This window comes from Branchiostoma lanceolatum, chromosome 3, assembly GCF_035083965.1.
Source record: "Branchiostoma lanceolatum isolate klBraLanc5 chromosome 3, klBraLanc5.hap2, whole genome shotgun sequence".
Classification (NCBI taxonomy): domain Eukaryota; kingdom Metazoa; phylum Chordata; class Leptocardii; order Amphioxiformes; family Branchiostomatidae; genus Branchiostoma; species Branchiostoma lanceolatum.
Window position 1 is genome coordinate 34,290,454 of NC_089724.1, and position 26,477 is coordinate 34,316,930.

A 26,477-nucleotide genomic window follows, 5' to 3' on the forward strand; every position below is an offset into this window, starting at 1 on the left:
TCAGAAAGTCAGGCGGTAGAGAATCTGACCACCAAGTGCAGCGGCTGTTATCCAAATAACGGCCAGGTCCTTGGATCCATGGCTCTCTGCGTAGAGCTCTGTAAGGAAATAAAGAAGGAAAAAATAAATAGTAACAGCACTTACTTAGCATTGTAATAAAAACGACAACCTTTATTGATAAGTTATAAATATACTACACCTTGAGGGGTTGAAGAAGTAGTAAAACTGTCACCTTTGTAAGTATTTGGATATTTTGAATGCATTTACAGCAACTTAAGGAGAATTATAAGTACCTGTTTGATCTTCGAGCGATCCTTGGCCACTTGTTGGCTCTGCGGTCAGGCCGATGGTCAGCGTGGTGCCGGCTGGAGTGGACATGACGTCCGCGTTGCCACACCCCTGCTCGTCCTCACCTGCCGCACAGTCCGGGTATCCGTCACAGATTAGATGACTTTGCACGCAGTACGTAAGGTCCGGCGAGCCAGGTAGGCTGCAGTAGAACGTCGGGCAATCATCAACCGTCGTAGGTAAGATGCGTTCACAGCCCTGCTCGTCCTCTTCCTCCATGCAGTCCGCGTCACCGTCGCATCTGAACGCGTCAGGAACGCACGACGCGTTACCGTAGACGGACGCGCAGTTGTAGCTGCAGGAGTCCCACCTGCGTCCCAGTGCATCTTCAACTGTAGCAACAGATTTGTGTTCATTTTAATGTATATATACATGACCATCCAAGACCTTGCTAGCTGCTGCAATTCTTACAATCTATTCTGGTCAACATCATTCTACTGCAAAGTGACCTTTGGGGGGTGGGATCAATGAATGAGTCAAACCTTTATAAGCTTCAACGTCTTGTGCATGTGCTTTAATCTCTAAATAACTTTAGATGAATTAAGATAAGATCTTACACAATGGCAGATGTAGGCAACAAGACAGTAATCAAGACCTGCTATCTAATACATTGTAATTATGTAAGAAAGGGGATGTCAAAAGTCACCTACCCGAGTTTTAGTCCATGAAAAACTTACATAGGCAGGGGTGTCAATTTAGAGCATAATTTCAACTTTTTGATTATCACAAACCGTACGTACTCAGCCATGTTTCCAAGAATTGACCTTTGACTCATCTTCATTACCTCATAACCACACCAAAACAATAAACTTCTACAGCCTACAAACACCACAAATATAGATGAAAGTCTACGTTGATGAAGGTTAGACATCCAGGTAATAAGATACGCCAAAAATAATTACTCAAGCAACTGGATAAGATTTTGAAAGTCTGATTTTTCAACACAATAGGAAGGTAAAAACCCTTACTTGTCACATCCAGCTCCAAAATACCAACATATCCAAAAGTAAAGCCCTTTTATGCCTACTAAGACCAAGGGTACCAAGCCTATCGATATAAAAGCGGGCCTTCTGCGGCTGCGCCAATTACTGGAGTGTGGCCTGGTAGTCTTTTGTCCTTGGGGGGTGGGGGTGGCAGCAGTGACGATTTCTATTACTTCGCCCCCCTCCCAAAAACATTAACAGGTTGATCAAGTATCTACATTAGATAGGATAGACACCATGTTGCTATCAATAATTCAGTAACTGGAATTTACAGTCAAACACATTTAATCACCGCACCTGCATCATAAACTGATTCCCAAAGCTGCTAGATGGCTTTTAGGTTTGCCAAAGTAAAATGTTAACTTTCTTGATTAATAACTGATTCAAGCACTGTACGAAATAACGAATTTGCGGGGTGGAAATCGTGATCCACGTGCCTGCAAATTCGAGTTTTCCGTGACTCTCCAGGTCGTGTCGACCTGCCCAGCTCTTCTGCACGGGACCCGCGCAGTCCTGGGAAATACCGGATATGCACCACTTACGCTGCGCAGGAAGTGTCCGCGCCCTGTTAATTCCCGTGCAGCTAGAGGGAAACTCATACACATGTCCTGCCAAGTGAACGCTTTGCTGCCGGTATCTGCATAATTTAGCGACAATTATCACCTAATTATCATTTAATTACTCGTGCAGTTAGAGGGAAATTCATACCCACGTCCTGTCCAGTGAACAGGATTGCCGCCGGTAGCTGCATAATTTAGCGACAATTATCACCTAATTAGCATTTAATTACCATCCAAGGTTTGACCAGGCCTGGTCTGCGGCCAAAATGCCCCCCCCCCCCCCCTAAAATATCCCTTATGCGCTTTCCACTTTCCCGGCCCAAAACCCTGTGAAAAGATGCTTTTATTGGTTCAAAATGGTGATTAAACTTTCACTGTTGTTTCTCCGTTATCCACGAATGCCACTATGTGCATTTTGCGGCTAAGTATCGGCTACAAAAGTTCCAAAGAGTGTGTTCCTTTTTTGATCTTGACGACTCCGCCGGCCACAGTCGCTCAGGTCAAATGAAATTCAGTTCTCAGTGCGGGTCTCCGTGATGCTGTCATTCCTGCACCTTTCCTTCCATATGCTTCAGATAAAAGCGCAGATACTCCCAGTCAGATTAGCTCGCTTGGTCTCGCATCAGTTGAAAGAGTGTCGTCCACAGTTAGTCTTGCAACAAGTTCTAATTGGGTCCTTGAAAATCCTTGAACTAGAAGACTGTTGCCTCGCTGACGATCCAGGTCGCGAGATTTACCAATGTTGATGTAGGAACACGACCAAAGCTTCTCAGTGTTCCCAGCGCCGTGGCTGCCTATACCTGGCAAAGAGGACAGGGAGTGGAGAGCATATATCCACACATAGCCTGTTTACCAGTCTCTATAGCCTGGAATCCATACCCTCGGTGCCTCCCCGATATCTCTACGGCACTGTGAGTGACCCTCACCCGCCCAGACAGCTTAGCCCGCTCGGGGTGTTGTTTACGGCCTTGGATTAATTAGTTCGGCACCGACGGAAAAGTAGGAAGGGGGCGGAAGTGGGGTGTAGCGGAAGTAGGATGGCAGCCAGAGGTAGAAAGGCCATCAGAAACTGACTGGCCCGGTAAAACACCACTAAGCCGACCCTAGAGACTGGGACCAGGCTACAGTCTCTACCGAACGGTTTAGTCTGCTATGCACCGATCCGTTTCTGTCAGTTATGCCTCTCCGTAGACCGAGCTAATTGATCCAAGCCCGTACAATTACCCCATGCGCGGTATTCTCACACGGCGGGCAGGTAACACTCCCTGCGCCGTAGAGATAACGCGGAACGCCCGATGGTATGGTTTCCAGGCTAGCCCACACACTAAGTCAGTTACTAGTAGTCCTCATCTGGGATACGTGTGCCAACTAAGAGATTTGAAAATAGCGACACGGGCGTTGATTGGCTGTTGTTTTCAAACCATATACTATGTGAATTGCAATTGGCTGACAGTCATGTTTTACAGAGCCCTGCACAAATAAAGACACAATGAGTTGTGAAATACCCCATGCCCGCTGGTCAAGTCTTTGTTGTGTAATTATTCAGTGGTTTATTTGAGATGCACGCTTGTACAACAATAAACTTCCGTGTTTACAGGTTAATAGTACGTAGAAATTACTTGTTCGACTCAAAATTTAGTCAAATAAGTTCGTTTCATTTCAACACAGACCATTGCAACATAGACCATTGCAATTGATTTGCCCCCTTCCCGGTACATTTGAATGCTTAGTTCACTATGACCATGTCTATGCACCAAAACAACCGGTCATCCATGTGTATAATGTCCTTGATAGTGTGTAGCACTAATACAGTCTTAGACTTGCTCTTGAGTATTTCAAATAACGCCAAATGCCTTATATATTCAGCATGAATTGCAAGCTTGGAGAATAATTGCAAGCTACACTCACAAGTTTCATCACATGAGGCCATTACATAGGTACATAAATAAATACATAAAAATAGATATAGGTTACATCGTCATTGGCGATCGGAGTAGTTCTATCCGTATGAATATTCAATCCGATCCATTTTTTTGAATGTGAACGGGGTTTAAATAAATTAATTCTCGGGTGTAGCATATGGTGACGCGACGCCATTTTCATGTTTCCTTTGTTTCATGGCTCCTTCTTTTTACCATGCATGCAGAAGTACACTACTCTAGACAGGACTATAGGAACAAAAGCACGTAACACAAGTACTAGTATTCTGTGTATTTTCAACTCCTTCTTTTCACAGGAAAGATTTACAAAAACAGAAAATCAATATGGACGCCGCAAAGACATTCCAATACACATCTTACAACATTATGCACAGCTTGTATCTTACAGACGACTCGTGTTTACTTTTTAAATACAATAATTCAAATCATGTCAAATGATCATTTCCCATACGCCGATTGGAAACCATATCATCGGGACCTTCCCGGCGTCTCTGCGGCGCGTTTGGAGTTCCGCCACCCAGACAGATTGGCCCGCTCGGGGGTATAGTTCGCTCCCGCTACGATGGCGGCGAAACTAAAGCTAAGAAGACGAGCTATCAGAACGGTTCAATATAGCACACTGGGTCCAGTAAAACACACCTAAGCCGACACGTAGAGACAAGATACCAGGCAAACCTCCTTGGTACACCATATATGTTACCACAAGAATATCCTTGGTTATCCATGCAACTTTTAGAGTACTCTGAAACCTAGCCTGGGTGCCAGACCACCGCGCTCCTGGCGCTAATCCTTCGGCCGGGGAAGCAACTCGCGCCGCCGCCACAGATAGCACACGGCCCACTAATTATCGCTAGCGCGATAGAAATCAAAGTTCGGCTGCCAGCGCTCCCTGGTGCCAACTCTATCCCTACTACTAGGTCTTCCCCGCCCAGAAGGGCTTATCATCGCATCGCGCGAAAGGTCTGGTATCCAGGCTATCTGAAACCCATACTATTGCCAGGGCCTCCACGTACGTACAAAACAGCTTGTCTGGTGCGCCCCTAACTCTCCTACCCTGGAGAAACCCGACTAGGGACCGGGCTGCTAGCGAGTCTCTTGGGCGGCGCCGGATCTAAATTAACACTACGGAGAGTTGTAGCCCGGGGAGTGGACCGTGCCTTTTACCCGCAAGGACCGGTCAACTCTCGGGATTTTTTAAAACTCCCCCGGTGCGGTAATACAATTTCTATCGGCGGGCTTAGAGCTCTGGGCCGCCGACTGAAAGGGCGCGATAACAGTCTGGATCGCAGCGATCTAAACCGTCATAGTATCATTCGCATTCGGTAATATTATTTTCAATCCTACTACTACCCAACAGAAATTTATTTAGTCCTTTACAGCCCTAAATTTATTAATCATTTTTGTTAAGTGTCGAACACAAAGTCACAGCAAATAAAGATCATTTGCCTATCACAGCTCCGTGTAGTTCACACACCGTGGCTTATAATGCGTGAGCTAAAGCTTATTGTTATCTACCCGGCAGGGTCACACGCGAGTGTGCAACGGCCTGGGAATCAACGCACAGCTAACTGTGCATGAAAACGCAGAATTTTCCCGGTCGGCACACGCCGGACCCGGAAAACTCTTTACACTTCCTGCCCGCCTCGGTTTTAACGGACGTGCGCAGACTCGGAAAGAACCGGAAACCTGAGCTTTCACGCAGTGAAGCAAATTTGAATCCCTCTCATGGATACACTTTGTGCACACTTCTTGATTTCATGACAGGCAAGAGGTTTCGTACATATGATTTAAGACTTTGGAATGTTTCCATACTTCAGAGGTCATGCGATGGCCTGGATTGAGTCTTAATAAGAAAAAAAAAGCTTGACTTTTAATGCTGTGCGCTTCTTTAGCTTAAAAAAGTGACATTGTGTAGTCTTGGAAGCTACATACAACTATATGCAAAAACGAGACAATGTTTTACATTCCTGACACAGGATAATAACATCGTTAACATTACATTATATATTGTTTTCGAGCATTGGAATGTACATTATTAGATCGATAATCTCCACTGTGATTCATGTTGTAGATGAGTTCTTTAAAATTGTTAGATGCTAGAAATAGCCAATTGTTGTGTATCTACCGATTGCCATTCATTGAACCCGTTACAATTGTCGCTCAATGATTATAAAGTTCTTCTTCTATGTAAAGTTGTGAAACGTGAAATATGGGAACAGTTTGAATTTCATCATTTTCAAGTACCTTGATATGAAACATGAAACATTGTCATGGACGAATGTACACATTGTGGAGACAATATGCAATTATGTTGCCATGCGTTTCAAAAAGAGAGAAGACACTATTAGGTATATAGATTAACATTAGTATGTAGCGTTTTAATTCATTATCTCCATGAAAAAATGGAGATATTGTTTATGGTGTGTTTGTGTGTTTGTTTGTGTGTGTGTGTGTGTGTGTGTGTGTGTGTGTGTGTGTGTGTGTGTGTGTGTGTGTGTTTGTTTGTGTTTCCGGACTATTGTAGTCAGCATAACTCAAGAATCTCTGGATGGATTACGATGATATTTGGTATATGGGCGGGTGTTGTGAAGCCGAAATTCAAGGTCGATTTTTGTATTAAGCATTAGAATGCAGTATCTTGCTTCATGCTTGGAATTTTACACCTATTAGATCACGTGTTGTGTGGTTTTAGATGCATTTTATGCCTCTGGGCATATGAATTTTCAATAAAGATTATTATTAGACTTTGCATTAGACTTTGTAAGTATTGTAATACAAATGCCGTGGAAGACGAAATACACTTTATTTCAAACTGTTCATTTCATGATAATGCACGAAATGAGTTGTCTACTCAGACCACTAATATCTATCCGAATTTCCCAAAGCTTACAGACAAAGAAAAGACTATTCTTCTTTTAACTACCAAAAACCCACAAATTATAGAAAAGGTGGGACATTACGTCTTCCATTGCTTACAAAAGAGAAGTCAAACCCTTCACTAGTTATAGACAATTACATTTGTAAAATTTAGATAAGCAGCTTTTATACTTATTTTGTACACTGTTCTTTTATGTATGTTATTTGCATTTAGCCTTCGGGCATGAATTTGCAATAAACTTATTATTATTATTAATGGTATTTAGGGAACCGTTACCACACTGTGGTAATTATAAGGGAAGTCATTCCTAGGGGATTCAAAATTGGACTATCTGAAGAGGAAATATAAGAACCAGTATGTCTGTTGGCATCCAAATGTACTTTTAATTTGGAAAACCTATTACGTCTTGAAATGCCTTACCTTACCATGCAATGCAACACAATACGATACTAGTACATTTAACCTGTCATGCAAACAGTGTACTGTTTTTTTTTCCAAGTGTCAATCTTTATTTTGTGAACTCATTACAATGCAGAAATGTTGTTGAAGGTACATGTATCTACAATCTTATATCCATGCATTACATATTGGCTAAACATGAAGTCGTGAACATGGGCATGTTACAAATTTACAGTGTACTGTCAATGCAAAAATGTTCGCGGTTGTTTTATGTTCGCGGCGACCGTTTTACTAAAACATTTTTGTCCAATGCTGTGGCAGTATGTGACTATAGCGCTGCCGCTAGCTTAAAACCACCTCGAACACTCCATTTTCACCTTTGCGCAAAATAAAACCACGCGAACTTAAATGCATTTACAGTAAATGTATTACAGTCGTGACTCACTGTCACTGGGTCTTTCGTCCTCGCCATCAGAACAGTCGTGATGTCCGTCACCCAGCTGACTTGTCGGCAGACACGTGACGTTGTTGTGGCAGGTGAAAAAGCAGTTTTTGGGTACTCCTGTCATGAAAAGTACACAGCACTGTTAAAGCATTGCAACAATCTAAGAAAAAGCCCTTTGTGTAGCGTGCATGTAATTACCAGGAGAACAGTGTGTCTTTTAGGCGTCCTTCTGCAAAAGAGGGCGTCTATTTCTTTAATTTTTTTGTACAGAATGTCCATACGACGCCTGGACGCCTCCCTAGCTAATAGTCCAACATAGTCTAATAGTCCAACATGCACCTACCTAGCACACACCCTCGTTCGTCCCTCCCATCCAGACAGTCGTCTAGTTCATCACAGATCCACCCTCTCGGAATGCAGGGGTCACCCGAGTCTCTCAGACATTCCATCGCACACTCTTAAGAAAACACAGAGTGCAGGATATGTGAGTGGCTCACATCTTTTCATTTCAAGTCCGCCTTTATGTTGATGATAATTTGGTTGAAGAGTGAAGAGAGTGAAGGCTAGGTTCAAGAACAATATTGAGCAGAATTATAAGGTTTAAGCATTCATACATTGAACTGTCGATCTGTCTGGCACTTGCTTGGGTACACTGTCATCATCATCAGTCGGCGTGCTTTCGCTACGACGCGCTTATACCGCCCTTTTTACGGGGTGACATGCCATTTCTTTGGCTGTCAAACGAGACGGGGATGCGCCTGTCTGGGTGAATGGTGTAAATCACCGTATGGCTGATACGAGACGGAGGTTCGCCAGGCCTCCATCCGGGTGATTTGTAGTGAATCACTAACTCCAGACATAAGGATTTGGACCATCGCATACCGGGGCATGCCCCTACTCTTTTTCGAAACGGAAAGGTGTGGTGGGTTCTTTTACGTTTGCGGGGTGTGGCTCTCCCCAAACACGGGAGAGCCACATTAATCCTCCATTTAACGTCTCTAACCCTGGATGAGCTATGTACTCATTTACACCTGAGTGAGGTGAGAAAATTTGTGTCAAGTGCCTTTCCCAAGGGCACAACGTCGGGGCGCAAGTTCGGACATGTCTCTGGGCACAGCCAGGGATCAATCTCGGGTCCCATTGTTTGACAGTCGCGCGCTCTACCACTTGCGCCACACGGCGCGTTAACATCAACCTTGTCCTGAGTTTGTCTACGAATGTGCCCGGAGAGGCCTTACCGTCACAGTGTGCCTCGTCCTCCCCAGTTGAGCAGGCTTCCGAGCCGTCACAAGTCTGACTATCATGGTACACGTCACCATCCCCGCACGGACTGAACTGGCTGTCGATTTCTACACGGCAAAGATTTAAAGTGACAATCCTTTTCAAATGGAAGATATATTACATGCATGAGTTGCCCAGGAGCTGAGCAGGTGTCTAATTGCAGGTGCGTGTGACAAGGAATGGGACCGGTGTAGAATCCGTTTCATGTTGATTTCTACAAATGGAAAACAGAATGATGCACTTTATCTGATAATGCTTTTGTGCATTTTTTGCTTAATGGATTTTCTTTGTTACCTTCAAATTTCAATACGCAAATATCATCTGTAACTCACCTGTATGTATTGGATACTAAGCGTTTTCATAATCAAGCTAACGCGTTTTTGTTATATGTATCATTGTTTCATTCGCACCTCGGTTATTATATTATTCCCGGACGGTTAGTGTTTCGTACTTCGACACATGTTTTGTTTCTTGTGTTTAGTGATGTCGCTGAAATAAGCGTGTTTGCTTGAGTGTGGCATCACTATGTGTTTTTTCTTATGTTGCAATAAAAACTAGAATTAAGTATTTGTGATATATATTCTTCAGGTTTGCTTTGTTAGTGTAGCGATTACGGGGTCTTTTTATAAATATTAATTGGTATCGAAGTTTTCTTTTTATTTGGGTTAAATGTGTGATAGTTGTGTGCCAATTTGTTAAAAATAGAGAGAACGCTAGCGACCCCCAAAAAACACCCCTCCCAATGAAATGGTATGGCTACCCTGCGACGTCACAAAATGAAGTTGGCGGCCAGCACACATGCCAACGGATCCAACAAAGGTTTTGCTACGCAAACCTGTAAAAATGATACACTTTCACGCTAGCATGTTGCAATGGTTGTATCCCCAAACATGACTGACTGTTCAGTACTGTAGTGTTGTATACAATTTTACATTACATTGCATCATTGCTGTTAGGCGCCTGCCATGCAACTGGGGTGTTTTGTATCTAGCCCTGACTTCTATCATCATAGAGGTGGAAGGTAAACCGACGAACTCAAACATCCGAGATCTTCCAATTTCATGGTCAATTCCAGCCCACACTCAGCCTCTAGCACGTCTTCACAGACAGGTCTGCAACACAAATAGTTTGTAATATTTTTTTTCTTTATTCAGATCAAGTGTTTTAAAGGCAACCAAAGCAATATTAGGTAAAAAATGGAAATAAAAGAATGCTGAAATATTTATGGTACCGTTGGTGACATTTAATAACCTTGTTTAGCACATTTGCGTAATAAAATTCATACTTTTAGGATTTCAAAACCGTGCAAAACCGAGCCGTCCTATGATTCCTTTAGTTTCACGAGCCTACAAACACTCTGGCCACGATTTTCTCACATCACAACAACGTCGTATTTTTGCATCATGGACATTGCTATACATTTTAATAGTGTTGTTTCAACTAATCATGTATAGAAATGATTAAATGAATTGACTTTCAAACTCAAATTTTTCGGACCCTAATATTGCTTGGGGTTCCTTTAAGTGTTGTTTTCTGATTTGCCTGCTAGTCAGAGCTTAAGAATTATTTTGCATTCACGTCTTATCAACCAACCGATGATATTTAGACAATTCATCTTTCTGTCAGTTTCAGCTATCCACTTTAAGAACAATATCTATATTTAATTCTCCTTACATTATCTTGTCAGTTTAACAGATTATCAGCTATTCTAAGTGCACACTTACTTACAAACATGTTACAAACATGGCAATCTCAAGCACCATATTTAGTATAATGGACAACTTAAACAATAGTCATTTTGTCCCCCAAAAAATCAGGGAAAAGTCTGGCAAAAGCGAAATTTTCTAATGTACCATTTATGAAAGAAGAAATTTATTGCTCGACAACTGTAACGGGTATAATATATGGCAATTTGTAGATACATAACAATCGACTATTTCTAATATTTGACAATTTCAAAGAACTTATCTATAACATGAATAACAATCAATCTAATAATGTGCATTCTAATGGATAAAACAGTATACAATGCAATGATGACGATGATATTATTCTGTGTCAGGAATGTCATTTTTGCATAGAGTTGTATATGAATTGGCCTACATAGGTAGATATATGAACTAGGCAGGACAATATCATATTGAATATCTCTGTCTTGGTATGCAGCAGCATTTTACAGGAGTTACATGCAATCGATTGAAACAATTTCTGCCGGTCATTGTCATAGGTTGGACAATCCATTATGAAGTGGAATTCGTTCTCAATATAATTATTATGAAAGGAAAGTTGTATTTACTTGTCTCCGCCGTTGTAGCGTTGTGGGACACATCCGTCAAAAAAGGGACAGAAACTTTCCCTTGGGCGACATGCCTCGTCACAGAAGACCTCGTTAGATGCACAGCCGGAACCTTGTAAAGAATATCAAATTGACGCCGATGATATAACCACATTAATGTGACAAGTAGACTATGTTTTAGGTTCTGTTGGTTTGTAGGTGAGTGGAAAGCAAAACACCCCTTGGCGAACCGTCAGTACTTGAAGTACTAGAAGTACATGTATAATTTCAGGACATTTTCAATAAATCAGATTTTACTGTCGTACTGAATCATCGCTTCCAAGTACTTATGCTTCTTTTACTCTTCAATTACTTTCAGTACAGTACTGAAATGTATTTGGCAGTTATGATATTTACTGTCGCCTCAGCTCAATTACTGTCAATTAGATGCTTTTATAGACTGACCAATCAGAGCATTTACTACTAATCAACCTGTGATTGGTCTGTTTTTGTACTTCAAACGACAGTTGCTCCAAATGAAGATGAAACCAGCCAGGTAACATGTCTGATTATCTCTCTTTCAGTAAAATGTGTCTATCAAAGCCCCACGACAGTTTTGTCACATTGACTAATGAAATAAATTAGACTTCTGACCATATTTGACTAGAATCTCGACCCTCAGTGCGACCCGATGGTGGAAGGTGAGCGGGTAGAAGCGAGTGTAGAGTGCAAAAGTTGGATTGTCCAAGAGGTTGCGAGCGTAGCGGTAGCTGTTGCTGTTCCCTTGGAACACCTGAAACGGAAAATATTGTACTGTACACCTGGTGACGAGGATGCCTTTTTGTCAGAATGTTATATGGAATCTAAGAAAAATATATCGAACAGACTGAATTACTTTGTCGATAGTACAACACTGGGCCCGAACAGAATTTTCTATCACCATTCTATTTCTTGGAAACTGATTTTAGAACGTGAGGTTGAACTGACCATTTCTTCACCGTCCCCGGTGCTGTTTGTGTACATTGTCCATTCTCCAACCACAGAGAACGCCAGCTTGTAGGATGTGACCCAGTAGTCCTGGTTGTAAGCTCCCTGGGTGATGACACCGGCAACTTCGTACACCTTGTCATGCTTAACCTGGAGTGACATTAGGAGAAAGCTCACTTCACTTCATTGATGAAAATTGCCAATATTTTTATTTGGTTGTTATGTTGAAAAGAGTCTAAAGTCCATTTTTGTTGGTATTTGCAAAATAAGTTGCAAAAATACTCTTCTTAAATTCCAAGTCCAATGTCATGATGCAAAGCAAGGACATCTATCGTTGAAGACATTCACGTGTGACTACCAGTTACTAGAATATTCCTCAATCAGAGACTCTAGAAAGGTAACAAAACACGTACCTTCAAATTTTAGACGTCCACTGTACGTCTTGATCACGTGGTGTGACCTAGTCACGCGAGAAAATCTACACAAGTCTCGACCTCGTGCTCTCGCGAGACTAGGTCACAGTGGACGTCGAAAATTTGGATGTACGCGTTTTCTTACCTATCTTAAATTACTGATTGAAGAATGTTCTAGTAACAAGGACAGCTATGTTGAAAGGCAAATTCCTACCAAAACTGAGGTGTCGTTCTAAACTACTCAGGATCACGCACCAATTCTACCTAGAATGTAGTTTTGAATCCTTGCAAGGCCAAATGAGTCGTGATAGACCAGGGAAATCGTGGTTGGGGTGTGCCATGAAGGAGCGCCTAACTAGCGTGGATCTCTGGATACGTACAGCCGCTTGGAAGCGCGGTATGAAGACTAGCCGACTGCCGCTCGCCCATGTCTTGGACCCCCGCAGCGGTATTGCCAAAAAATGAATATGTACAACTACAGTACTAACTCTAATTCCCACTGCGTACTGATTAGCCTGGAAACCATACCATCGGGGGATCCCCGATATCTCTACGGCGCTGGGAGTGATGCCCGCCCGCCCAGACAGCTTAGCTGGCTCGGGGGTGGGTTTACGGCCTTGGATTAAATAAGCTCGCGTGGCGGCGAAACTCTATATGGCAGATAAGTAGACAGGCTAATAGAAACGAATCAATAAAGCAGACTGGGCCCGGTAAAACACCCCTAAGTCGACCCCTAGAGACTGGGAGCAGGCTACGCACTGATTGGATAAGAGTAATGAATACATCAGAACATACCACATAAGTACAATAGGAAGGGAGTACCAATATCACATCAACGGATTAATCCAGCACTTACTGCGGGAGCTTGACAGAGACTGATCTATTAAAAGGGATGGGAAATTGGAAAGGAAAGCCAAATGAAGGGGTAGTCTTGGAGGCCGATCTGATTGTTTTGTTGAATTGATGAGACTGGTCTGGCTCTGTTCTCGCGTGACTTTGGCGCGGACCCCATAACTCTTATGGATGATTCAATGGTTGAAATCTCCAACCAGATCACCACGGGGCCAAAACGGTGCCTAACTGGAGCTTCTCTGGCTGACTGGAGCTTCTCTGGCTAGCTTATACGATTTTGGCACCGTGGATATCTGCTTGGAGATTACAATCATTGCGCAGTAGAGATAGGTGACTACTCTAGGTATGATTACCGAACAATAAGTACATAATGTACCTGTAGCCACTGGTTGGTGTCATGGTCCAGAGCCGGGGACCAATATGCTCCATGCTGTTGTCCCTTCCCGTTGTTCAGACGTGCCTGCCACGGGAAAAACTCGGCCCCTCGTGACGAAGCGGTCATATGGAGGTCGGGAATCTTCGGAACCGCGGCGGGATCGTCAGGATCCAGTCCGGCTCCCATTGTGACGTACTCGTCTTGCGTCATCCAGGTGTTTTCGTCTGAAGCGATCAGCAAGATGTTATTAGGGGATGGGGTAGGTAATCGGATACCTATAAAACGTACTGATGACGATTCTCATGAATATTTGAGAGTCCTGGCTCAAGACAACAGCTGCCTATAAAATACAGGTTTACAATTGCGCTATGTCGCATGCAGTGAGAGGGGTTAGCACTCTTTAGCTATATAAAATGTAACCTTGAAATTCTGTAGGATTTGTACCAACAAAACATGATACATTAGTTTCTTGTATCCACTAAGTGGATGCTTCTGTCGTGGTCTTGAATCTTGAACGAGGACATCTGTTGTGGTATTGTAAATGTAACATAATGAAAATTTACTTTTATGGAAACGTTGGTGCAAAGGTTTGGTTTACAGCTGGATTAGCGCCGTTCCGGCCTTCCCACAAAATTGTAAGAGAAACTCCGGTCCGAGAACAGCAGGAGACTAACCGTCTGTGACGTACACCTCCATCACCATGGCAACCCAGCCCTCGTAGTCGGTCGGGTGAAGACGGATGTAGCGTGACGTCACAGGAGTTGGGAGGGGACGACTCACTTTGTTGTACCGGTCTCGGTTTCCTTGGAAAACCTGTGCAAGAAACATAATCAGGCTCACTCACTGATCTAGACGGGCCAGACACATGGCACCATTGGGTTGACTACGTTAGCAGTTATGTGCACGTAACTTTTGATGTATCTATATCTGTTTTCAACAAACTTTGGCCAGCTGATGCAAATAACAAATATTTAAAAGATCGCAATAACCTGACCCTCGACCCTAACTTACTTGTCTGTAGCAACCACCTGTCCTCAGCAACCACTTTAGCTCCCACTCAGGTGTGAATGTACCTGTACCTGTACGTTGTTACTGCTCCCTTCGTACGGTGACCACGAAGCGCCGTCCATGCTAAAGGCCAGAGTGAATGACGTCACCCAACTGCCCAGGTCCCAGTTCGAACCGCCTCCACTGATGACCACGCCGGTGACGTCAGTCGTTTTGCCAAAGTAAACCTGCAGTCAAAAATACGTAGTAGTAAAGAGATGCTCTATAATCGTGGCATTGAGCTTGCAATCGCAACAACGTAATAGAACATAGAGCATAGCTATGATGATCTTGATTCAATTAAGAACTAGAGTTAAGTATTTGTGCTACCTATACTTGAGGTTTGCTATGTTGGTTTAGCGATTACGGGGTCTTTTTATACGTATGAATTGGTATTGAATTTCTCTTTTTATTTGAGTTGAATGTGTGATAGTTGTGTGCCGATTTGTTAAAAATAGAGAGAACGCTAGCAATCCCAAAAACACCCCTCCCACAAAATAGTATTGGCGACACTGTGACGTCACAATTCAAGATGGCTACCATCACACATGCCAACGGATCCAACAAAGGTTTTGCTACGCAAACCTGTTAAAAAATGAAAATCAGGTACCTGAAGCCATTGGCCCACCACAAAACTCGGTACCCAGCAGTATCCTGGTAAAGTCGGAGGCGTGTGCCGAGCCTGGGATGGGGCGAACTCCAACTTGTACTCGGAACTGGCAGTGACGTAAACATCGGGAATGTACCGACTCGCCAAACCAAGCGGGAATCCAGGAGGTGGAACATCTGTGAGGAAAATGTCTGTGAGCCTCAATGTGCACTATTTGAACTAAAAAGCTTTCCTAGTATAGTTGATACAGATGGGGCTAATCATGTGGAAAGCTGCACTGTCTTACGTTTATGAACACTTAGATGATGCGTGCATGGTAAAAGCTAATCTAACTACCTCCACAGTCGTCCTCATCCTCCCCTCCACTGCAGTCCGTCAGGTTGTCACACAGCTGAGACTCCAACAGGCAGGAACCGTCCACGCAGTGGAACTGCTTTGCACTGCAACCTGTACAGGTTTAGTATTATCAACTTGCATTCCAGCCTAATCCATCTAAAATAATCTTTAACTACAACATGTATCTCCCCATAAGGGTTTTGTATGGCAAAGACACGTTAACTGCCTCTCACCTCCGGCTGTACAGTTGATCTCGTCCTCCCCGTTCGAACAGTCCTCCAGCCCGTCACAGGCGCGGTATTTCGGCAGACATCCGCCGTCACACTCCATCTGGAGATCGTTGCAAGGAGCTGTAAGTAACCAGGAGCAGGTGTAAGTATCAATGATTCAATAGAATGTCCATTAGCAACGACGGCAATGTGTGTGTGTGTGTGTGTGTGTGTGTGTGTGTGTGTGTCTGTGTATGCGTGTGTGTGTGTGAGAGAGAGAGAGAGAGGGGCTGTGTGTGACGTGTGAGAAAGAGACTGTGTGAGAGAGTCTAGATGTGTGTGGATCTGTCTGAGTCTGTGTGTGTGAGAGTCGCTCTGTGTGCACTGCACGAAAATCGGGATTTACCATTGGTGGTATTTACCGGGTAAGTCTGGTAATGGTTGCTTTTTGCAACCATTACCAGACTTACCCGGTAAATACCACCAACGGTAAATCCCGATTTTCGTGCAGTGGTGTGTGTGTGTGGGTGTCTGTGTGTGTCTGTATGCGTGTGCCTGTGTATGTGTGTGTGTGTGTGTGTGAATCTGTGCGTGTGTGTGTGTGCGTATGAATCTGTGTGTGTGTGTGTGTGTGTGTTTGTGTGTGTACGTGCATGAGTGTGTGTGTTTATGTGTGTGTGAGGATGTGTCACTGTGTGTGTGTGTGTGAGAGAGAGAGAGAGAGAGAGAGAGAGAGAGAGAGAGAGAGAGAGAGTGAGAGAGAGAAAGAGAGAGAAAGAGAGAGAGAGAGCCTGTGCGGATGTGTGTGACTGGTTTATAATAGGAACCTACCGTTGCAGTTCTCTTCGTCTTCCCCAGAAGAGCAGTCCTTGTCTCCGTCACACACCGAGGCGTTATTGATGCATTCACCGCTGTCGCACTGCCACAGTCCCTTCTCCGCACAGGACTCTGAAGAACACAAACATCGGACACAAACGTCATCTTTGTGTACAAACATACAAAATTGCGATTGCGGAGTGTTCTGGGTGAATATCTCATTTCCAATGTAATACCTCTCATCGATATCGAGAAATGGTAAGCGGAACGCATTAACATGTACATTATGAGCAGAAAATTTGGCAAGATTTTTCAAGCTTTTTCAAAATTCTTTAACGTTGGGCCTCCAGACGTACGTGGACCTTATGCCGCACTGTCTCGGGTCATGTAGGCCATGACAATTTCATTGTATATTGTTTTGCATTATGTATTGTTTAGTCTTAGAGCCCTGTCACACTTGTGCGTATATTCAAGTGCGCATGAGTTCCGCAGTAACATATTTTTGGTTAATGTAAATTTTGCGGGGAGGAAGCTGTTTTCTACGTTGAACGATCGTCGTGCAGTCTGGTTATCAAACCAAAGAACTGCCTTTTTCGGCTGCAAACTGAACCTAAACCAAAAACATATTAATACGCAACACATGCGGACTTGTATATGCGCATAAGTGTGCCAGAGGCTTTACACTTAGTAGTCCTAGCGATCTGTAAGAAACTCACGGCATATCAGCTCCTCCGATGCGTTCTCACAGTCGGGGACACCATCGCACACTGCAGATGGTGGCACACATCTGCCGCTGTGTTCACACTGGAACTCGACATTGGTGCACACTGTACAACATAATGATAATAACTTTACTGCACATTACGAACTGGGTCAATTCAGAAGCGTATAATGCAAATGAGCGGTCTGGACGTAGACAGGCGGAGTTTATTGACTCTCGGCTAGGTGTTAATTACTATGCTAATCCCCACAGCACACACTGCCAGCCCTGAGCTACACCTCCCATTATGTTCAACAAATCTCCCTATAACATGTATAAGTCGAATTTAGACTATTTAAGTCTTTCCCCAACTGAGCTAGACATACCGTTATGTTTGAAACACACGTCCGCTAATTGTGGTATTCAGTCTCCCTATAAGTTGAGTTTCCTCAACAGGGCTCACCAAATCCATTCTTGAGCTAAACCTACCGTTATGATTGAAACACACGTCCGCTTATTGTGGTATTCAGTCTCCCTATAAGTTGAGTTTCCTCAACAGGGCTCACTAAATCCATTCTTGAGCTGGACCTACCGTTATAATTGTGGTATTCAGTCTCCCTATAAGTTGAGTTTCCTCAACAGGGCTCACTAAATCCATTCTTGAGCTAAACCTACCGTTATGTTTCAAACACACGACCGCATATTGTGGTATTCAGTCTCCCTATAAGTTGAGTTTCCTCAACAGGGCTCACTAAATCCATTCTTGAGCTAGACCTACCGTTATAATTGTGGTATTCAGTCTCCCTATAAGTTGAGTTTCCTCAACAGGGCTCACTAAATCCATTCTTGAGCTAAACCTACCGTTATGTTTCAAACACACGTCCGCTGATTGTGGTATTCAGTCTCCCTATAAGTTGAGTTTCCTCAACAGGGCTCACTAAATCCATTCTTGAGCTAAACCTACCGTTATGTTTGAAACACACGACCGCTAATTGTGGTATTCAGTCTCCCTATAAGTTGAGTTTCCTCAACAGGGCTCATCAAATCCATTCTTGAGCTAAACCTACCGTTATGATTGAAACACACGTCCGCTTATTGTGGTATTCAGTCTCCCTATAAGTTGAGTTTCCTTAACAGGGCTCACGAAATCCATTCTTGAGCTAGACCTACCGTTATAATTGTGGTATTCAGTCTCCCTATAAGTTGAGTTTCCTCAACAGGGCTCACTAAATCCATTCTTGAGCTAAACCTACCGTTATGTTTCAAACACACGTCCGCTGATTGTGGTATTCAGTCTCCCTATAAGTTGAGTTTCCTCAACAGGGCTCACTAAATCCATTCTTGAGCTAAACCTACCGTTATGTTTGAAACACACGACCGCTAATTGTGGTATTCAGTCTCCCTATAAGTTGAGTTTCCTCAACAGGGCTCATCAAATCCATTCTTGAGCTAAACCTACCGTTATGATTGAAACACACGTCCGCTTATTGTGGTATTCAGTCTCCCTATAAGTTGAGTTTCCTCAACAGGGCTCACTAAATCCATTCTTGAGCTAAACCTACCGTTATGTTTCAAACACACGTCCGCTAATTGTGGTATTCAGTCTCCCTATAAGTTGAGTTTCCTCAACAGGGCTCACTAAATCCATTCTTGAGCTAAACCTACCGTTATGTTTGAAACACACGACCGCTAATTGTGGTATTCAGTCTCCCTATAAGTTGAGTTTCCTCAACAGGGCTCATCAAATCCATTCTTGAGCTAAACCTACCGTTATGATTGAAACACACGTCCGCTTATTGTGGTATTCAGTCTCCCTATAAGTTGAGTTTCCTTAACAGGGCTCACGAAATCCATTCTTGAGCTAGACCTACCGTTATAATTGTGGTATTCAGTCTCCCTATAAGTTGAGTTTCCTCAACAGGGCTCACTAAATCCATTCTTGAGCTAAACCTACCGTTATGTTTCAAACACACGTCCGCTGATTGTGGTATTCAGTCTCCCTATAAGTTGAGTTTCCTCAACAGGGCTCACTAAATCCATTCTTGAGCTAAACCTACCGTTATGTTTGAAACACACGACCGCTAATTGTGGTATTCAGTCTCCCTATAAGTTGAGTTTCCTCAACAGGGCTCATCAAATCCATTCTTGAGCTAAACCTACCGTTATGATTGAAACACACGTCCGCTTATTGTGGTATTCAGTCTCCCTATAAGTTGAGTTTCCTCAACAGGGCTCACTAAATCCATTCTTGAGCTAAACCTACCGTTATGTTTCAAACACACGTCCGCTAATTGTGGTATTCAGTCTCCCTATAAGTTGAGTTTCCTCAACAGGGCTCACTAAATCCATTCTTGAGCTAAACCTACCGTTATGTTTCAAACACACGTCCGCTGATTGTGGTATTCAGTCTCCCTATAAGTTGAGTTTCCTCAACAGGGCTCACTAAATCCATTCTTGAGCTAAACCTACCGTTATGTTTGAAACACACGACCGCTAATTGTGGTATTCAGTCTCCCTATAAGTTGAGTTTCCTCAACAGGGCTCATCAAATCCATTCTTGAGCTAAACCTACCGTTATGATTGAAACACACGTCCGCTTATTGTGGTATTCAGTCTCCCTATAAGTTGAGTTTCCTTAACAGGGCTCACGAAATCCATTCTTGAGCTAGACCTACCGTTATAATTGTGGTATTCAGTCTCCCTATAAGTTGAGTTTCCTCAACAGGGCTCACTAAATCCATTCTTGAGCTAAACCTACCGTTATGTTTCAAACACACGTCCGCTGATTGTGGTATTCAGTCTCCCTATAAGTTGAGTTTCCTCAACAGGGCTCACTAAATCCATTCTTGAGCTAAACCTACCGTTATGTTTGAAACACACGACCGCTAATTGTGGTATTCAGTCTCCCTATAAGTTGAGTTTCCTCAACAGGGCTCATCAAATCCATTCTTGAGCTAAACCTACCGTTATGATTGAAACACACGTCCGCTTATTGTGGTATTCAGTCTCCCTATAAGTTGAGTTTCCTTAACAGGGCTCACGAAATCCATTCTTGAGCTAGACCTACCGTTATAATTGTGGTATTCAGTCTCCCTATAAGTTGAGTTTCCTCAACAGGGCTCACTAAATCCATTCTTGAGCTAAACCTACCGTTATGTTTCAAACACACGTCCGCTGATTGTGGTATTCAGTCTCCCTATAAGTTGAGTTTCCTCAACAGGGCTCACTAAATCCATTCTTGAGCTAAACCTACCGTTATGTTTGAAACACACGACCGCTAATTGTGGTATTCAGTCTCCCTATAAGTTGAGTTTCCTCAACAGGGCTCATCAAATCCATTCTTGAGCTAAACCTACCGTTATGATTGAAACACACGTCCGCTTATTGTGGTATTCAGTCTCCCTATAAGTTGAGTTTCCTCAACAGGGCTCACTAAATCCATTCTTGAGCTAAACCTACCGTTATGTTTCAAACACACGTCCGCTAATTGTGGTATTCAGTCTCCCTATAAGTTGAGTTTCCTCAACAGGGCTCACTAAATCCATTCTTGAGCTAAACCTACCGTTATGTTTGAAACACACGACCGCTAATTGTGGTATTCAGTCTCCCTATAAGTTGAGTTTCCTCAACAGGGCTCATCAAATCCATTCTTGAGCTAAACCTACCGTTATGATTGAAACACACGTCCGCTTATTGTGGTATTCAGTCTCCCTATAAGTTGAGTTTCCTTAACAGGGCTCACGAAATCCATTCTTGAGCTAGACCTACCGTTATAATTGTGGTATTCAGTCTCCCTATAAGTTGAGTTTCCTCAACAGGGCTCACTAAATCCATTCTTGAGCTAAACCTACCGTTATGTTTCAAACACACGTCCGCTGATTGTGGTATTCAGTCTCCCTATAAGTTGAGTTTCCTCAACAGGGCTCACTAAATCCATTCTTGAGCTAAACCTACCGTTATGTTTGAAACACACGACCGCTAATTGTGGTATTCAGTCTCCCTATAAGTTGAGTTTCCTCAACAGGGCTCATCAAATCCATTCTTGAGCTAAACCTACCGTTATGATTGAAACACACGTCCGCTTATTGTGGTATTCAGTCTCCCTATAAGTTGAGTTTCCTCAACAGGGCTCACTAAATCCATTCTTGAGCTAAACCTACCGTTATGTTTCAAACACACGTCCGCTAATTGTGGTATTCAGTCTCCCTATAAGTTGAGTTTCCTCAACAGGGCTCACTAAATCCATTCTTGAGCTAAACCTACCGTTATGTTTCAAACACACGTCCGCTGATTGTGGTATTCAGTCTCCCTATAAGTTGAGTTTCCTCAACAGGGCTCACTAAATCCATTCTTGAGCTAAACCTACCGTTATGTTTGAAACACACGACCGCTAATTGTGGTATTCAGTCTCCCTATAAGTTGAGTTTCCTCAACAGGGCTCATCAAATCCATTCTTGAGCTAAACCTACCGTTATGATTGAAACACACGTCCGCTTATTGTGGTATTCAGTCTCCCTATAAGTTGAGTTTCCTTAACAGGGCTCACGAAATCCATTCTTGAGCTAGACCTACCGTTATAATTGTGGTATTCAGTCTCCCTATAAGTTGAGTTTCCTCAACAGGGCTCACTAAATCCATTCTTGAGCTAAACCTACCGTTATGTTTGAAACACACGTCCGCTTATTGTGGTATTCAGTCTCCCTATAAGTTGAGTTTCCTCAACAGGGCTCACTAAATCCATTCTTGAGCTAAACCTACCGTTATGTTTCAAACACACGTCCGCTAATTGTGGTATTCAGTCTCCCTATAAGTTGAGTTTCCTCAACAGGGCTCACTAAATCCATTCTTGAGCTAAACCTACCGTTATGTTTCAAACACACGACCGCTAATTGTGGTATTCAGTCTCCCTATAAGTTGAGTTTCCTCAACAGGGCTCACTAAATCCATTCTTGAGCTAAACCTACCGTTATGTTTGAAACACACGACCGCTAATTGTGGTGTTCAGTCTCCCTATAAGATGAGTTCAGACTATGAAAGTCTTTCCCCAACAGGGCTCACTGAGGCCGACCCTGAGCCAGTCCTAGCTAGAACTTTGGCAACACAAATACCATGGTTGACGTAAAGATAGAAAGAAACCATGACAAAGTAGAAAGCCCGACAAAAACGCCTAAAAACACGTCAAAAACCTGCCGGACCCACTCCTCTGCTTGGAGAGTAGTTGATTCCTGCCATGGGGCTAGGACGATCCGCGTGTGTGGCCAACACCGCTTCCCACGCTAAAGTGACCACTCTGAGACAGATGGCCCGTGATATCTACGTCACAGGAAAGGACGTCACAGGAAAGGAGAGAGCTGATTGGCTTCACTATTGAAGCGAAATTCCGTCACCGAACTGTGAAGGAAGACCATTGTTTAACTCTCTAATGAACGCATGTGAATACAGGAGACCGCTTTACTAATCTTCAAGCATCCACTGTTCCCAAATCAGCCAGCTAGAGAAGCTCCAGTCAACCAGAGAACCTCCGGGATTGTAGCACACTTCGTAATGATTAATTCAAGGGTACAAAGCATTGGTATTTGGTGTCTTTGGTCTAGAGTCAAGCTACCACACGGTTATTTGCTAGCGCCAAGGTGCCAATAGCACTCCGCACAGCGGGGGAGCCGCAGAAACTGCGGTTTTCCATAATACGCTTCTGAATTGGCTCAGTTCGTAATGACAACAATTGTACAAGGTACAAAGTATGGCATCCAATGGTAAAAAGATAACCAAGAATGATTCTATCAGGCTAATCAATCTGTCTTATACAATATGGTGTAGTAGTATGGGATGACAATGGGATTTTACAATCATTGGAGGAGTTTTTAGCTTCTAGACATTCTTTGATATATTTTCCAATGTATACCATGCATGGGTTGTCACATGCCATTATGTACTTAAATTTGCTATTCAAGTCCATTTAGATAAATCCTGGTAAATCCGAAGATATCATTGAGCATAATGAATTGCGTATATCAAAATATTTGGGACATATAAGGGTTTTTTTCGGCGGAGCGTCCATGTAAGACATCACGAAATCGCCGGCGAATGCACCCGGATACACGGCCACATGATGAACTGCGTGCCGATTAACGGCGCTACGAACGTCCCTTGCGCGCACGTAAATTTCTTGCCCGACTTGTGTGGGTCCACATCACGAAATCGCCGTCGAATGCACCCGGATACACGGCGACATGCCGAACTGCGTGCCGATTAACGGCGCTACGAACGTCCCTTGCTCGCACGTAAATGTTGCCCGACTTGTGTGGGTCCACATCACGAAATCGCCGGCGAATGCACCCAGACACACGGCGACATGCCGACCTGCGTGCGGAACATACACGAGCGAAGGAATGGGCAGCGCTCTACAGAGGCCCGTGGTATCTGTGGTTGTACAAGTGGTTTCAACATTAAGACAGGCGACAGAAAAGGCATCGCTCTTCTAAGGCTTGTGGTATAAGTGGTGCACGGTGGTATAGGTGGTTTTCATACTGAGACGAGCGAAGGAATAGGCAGCGCTCTTCTAAGGCTTGTGGTATAAGTGGTACACGGTGGTATAGGTGGCTTTCATACTGAGACGAGCGAAGGGATAGGCAGCGCTATTCTAAGGCTTGTGGTATAAGTGGTACACGGTGGTATAGGTGGTTTTCATACTGAGAAGAGAGAAGGAATAGGCAGCGCTACTCTAAGGCTTGTGGTATAAGTGGTACACGGTGGTATAGGTGGTTTTCATACTGAGACGAGCGAAGGAATAGGCAGCGCTCTTCTAAGGCTTGTGGTATAAGTGGTCCACGGTGGTATAGGTGGTTTTCATACTGAGACGAGCGAAGGAATAGGCAGCGCTCCACTTAGGCTTGTGGTATACGTGGTTCACGGTGGTATAGGTGGTTTTCATACTGAGACGAGCGAAGGAATAGGCAGCGCTCGTCTCAGTATGAGAACCACCTATACCACCGTGTACCACTTATACCACAAGCCTTAGAAGAGCGTTGCCTATTCCTTCGCTCGTCTCAGTATGAAAACCACCTATACCACCGTGTGCCACTTATACCACAAGCCTTAGAGTAGCGATGCATGTTCCTTCGCTCTTCTCAGTATGAGAACCACCTATACCACCGTGTACCACTTATACCACAAGCCTTAGAAGAGCGCTGCCTATTCCTTTGCTCGTCTCAGTATGAGAACCACCTATACCACCGTGTACCACTTATACCACAAGCCTTGGAAGAGCGATGCCTATTCCTTCTCTCTTCTCAGTATGAAAACCACCTATACCACCGTGTACCACTTATACCACAAGCCTTGGAATAGCGCTGCCTATCCCTTCGCTCGTCTTAGTATGAAAACCACCTATACCACCGTGTACCACTTATACCACAAGCCTTAGAGTAGCGCTGCCTATTCCTTCTCTCTTCTCAGTATGAAAACCACCTATACCACCGTGTACCACATATACCACAAGCCTTAGAAGAGCGCTGCCTATCCCTTCGCTCGTCTCAGTATGAGAACCACCTATACCACCGTGTACCACTTATACCACAAGCCTTGGAAGAGCGATGCTTATTCCTTCGCTCGTCTCAGTATAAAAACAACCTATACCACCGTGTACCACTTATACCACAAGCCTTGGAAGAGTGATGCTTATTCCTTCGCTCTTCTCAGTATGAGAACCACCTATACCACCGTGTACCACTTATACCACAAGCCTTAGAAGAGCGCTGCCTATTCCTTCGCTCGTCTCAGTATGAGAACCACCTATACCACCGTGTACCACTTATACCACAAGCCTTAGAAGAGCGCTGCCTATTCCTTCGCTCGTCTCAGTATGAGAACCACCTATACCACCGTGTACCACGTATACCACAAGCCTTAGAGTAGCGATGCATGTTCCTTCGCTCTTCTCAGTATGAGAACCACCTATACCACCGTGTACCACTTATACCACAAGCCTTAGAAGAGCGCTGCCTATTCCTTCGCTCGTCTCAGTATGAAAACCACCTATACCACCGGGTGCCAAAGTAGACCCAGGCGGACGATAGCTCCGTCTGCCCCGTAGAAGGGTTGGCCACCTATGCGGTGCCTAGGGCCTCACAAGAGCGCTACCCATTCTTTAGCCCGTCTCAGTACAAAAACCACCTGTACCACCGTGTACCACTTATACCATAAGCCTTAGAGTAGCGGTGCCTATTCCTTCGCTCGTCTAAGTATAGCGACCTCCTCTACCACAACTTTCGTTCGTTTCAACATAAAATCACCTGTACCACTGCCTACCACTTATACCACGGGCCTCAGAAGAGCCCTCCCTTTAGTTTCGCTCGTCTCAGTATAATAAAAACCGTGTACCACCGTATACCACTTGTGCCACGGGCGTCAGAACAGCAATTCCTTTTCCTTAACTCGTTTTAATATTAAAACCACTTGTACCACCGCGTACCACTAGTACCACGGGCCTCACAAGGGCGCTGTCTTTTCTTTCGCATGTCTCAATCTAAAAACCACCTGTACCACCGTATACCACTTGTGCCACAAGCCTCAGAAGAGCGCTGCCTTTTCTTTCGCTCGTCTATAATCCGCACGCAAGTCGGCATGTCGCCGTGTGTCTGGGTGCATTCGCCCGCGATTTCGTGATGTCGACCCACACAAGTCGGGAAGCATTTACGTGCGAGCAAGGGACGTTCGTAGCGCCGGTAATCAGCACGCAGGTCGGCATGTCGCCGTGTGTCTGGGTGCATTCGCCCGCGATTTCGTGAGGTCGACCCACACACGTCGGGCAACATTTACGTGCGAGCAAGGGACGTGTCGCCGTGTATCCGGGTGCATTCGACGGCGATTTCGTGATGTGGACCCACACAAGTCGGGCAAGAAATTTACGTGCGCGCAAGGGACGTTCGTAGCGCCGTTAATCGGCACGCAGTTCATCATGTCGCCGTGTATCCGGGTGCATTCGCCGGCGATTTCGTGATGTCTTACATGGACGCTCCGCCAT

General features: G+C 44.1%; 2 protein-coding genes across 2 annotated transcripts; both read right to left on the bottom strand.

Annotated features, from left to right (window-relative positions):
- On the bottom strand, positions 1–10,122 carry LOC136429587 (low-density lipoprotein receptor-like). Its single transcript, XM_066419422.1, has 6 exons — positions 9,870–10,122; positions 8,792–8,902; positions 7,897–8,010; positions 7,554–7,670; positions 294–680; positions 1–98 (listed from the first exon to the last, which is right to left on the bottom strand). Exons 1-6 carry the CDS (start codon positions 9,895–9,897, stop codon positions 1–3), a joined length of 855 nt encoding a protein of 284 aa, XP_066275519.1. The 5' UTR covers positions 9,898–10,122.
- Positions 9,924–26,477, bottom strand: LOC136429588 (EGF-like repeat and discoidin I-like domain-containing protein 3). The gene is made up of 12 exons (XM_066419423.1): positions 26,462–26,477; positions 17,472–17,582; positions 16,771–16,887; positions 15,964–16,080; positions 15,731–15,841; positions 15,395–15,570; positions 14,817–14,972; positions 14,412–14,550; positions 13,738–13,961; positions 12,097–12,246; positions 11,764–11,902; positions 9,924–9,946 (listed from the first exon to the last, which is right to left on the bottom strand). The coding sequence occupies exons 1-12, from the start codon at positions 26,475–26,477 to the stop codon at positions 9,924–9,926; spliced, it is 1,479 nt and encodes a 492-aa protein (XP_066275520.1).

Excerpts from the sequence above, each read along its gene's own strand:
- LOC136429587 (XM_066419422.1), bottom strand. The coding sequence starts at position 9,897 with ATGAAATTGGAAGATCTCGGATGTTTGA. Across the intron at positions 681-7,553 it reads GGACGAAAGACCCAGTGACA|TTGAAGATGCACTGGGACGC; the intron begins GTGAGTCACGAC and ends CTGTTGCTACAG. Across the intron at positions 99-293 it reads ATCGCTCGAAGATCAAACAG|AGCTCTACGCAGAGAGCCAT; the intron begins GTACTTATAATT and ends ATTTCCTTACAG.
- LOC136429588 (XM_066419423.1), bottom strand. Across the intron at positions 12,247-13,737 it reads ACACCAACCAGTGGCTACAG|GTTAAGCATGACAAGGTGTA; the intron begins GTACATTATGTA and ends ATGTCACTCCAG. Across the intron at positions 11,903-12,096 it reads CCGGGGACGGTGAAGAAATG|GTGTTCCAAGGGAACAGCAA; the intron begins GTCAGTTCAACC and ends TTTCCGTTTCAG.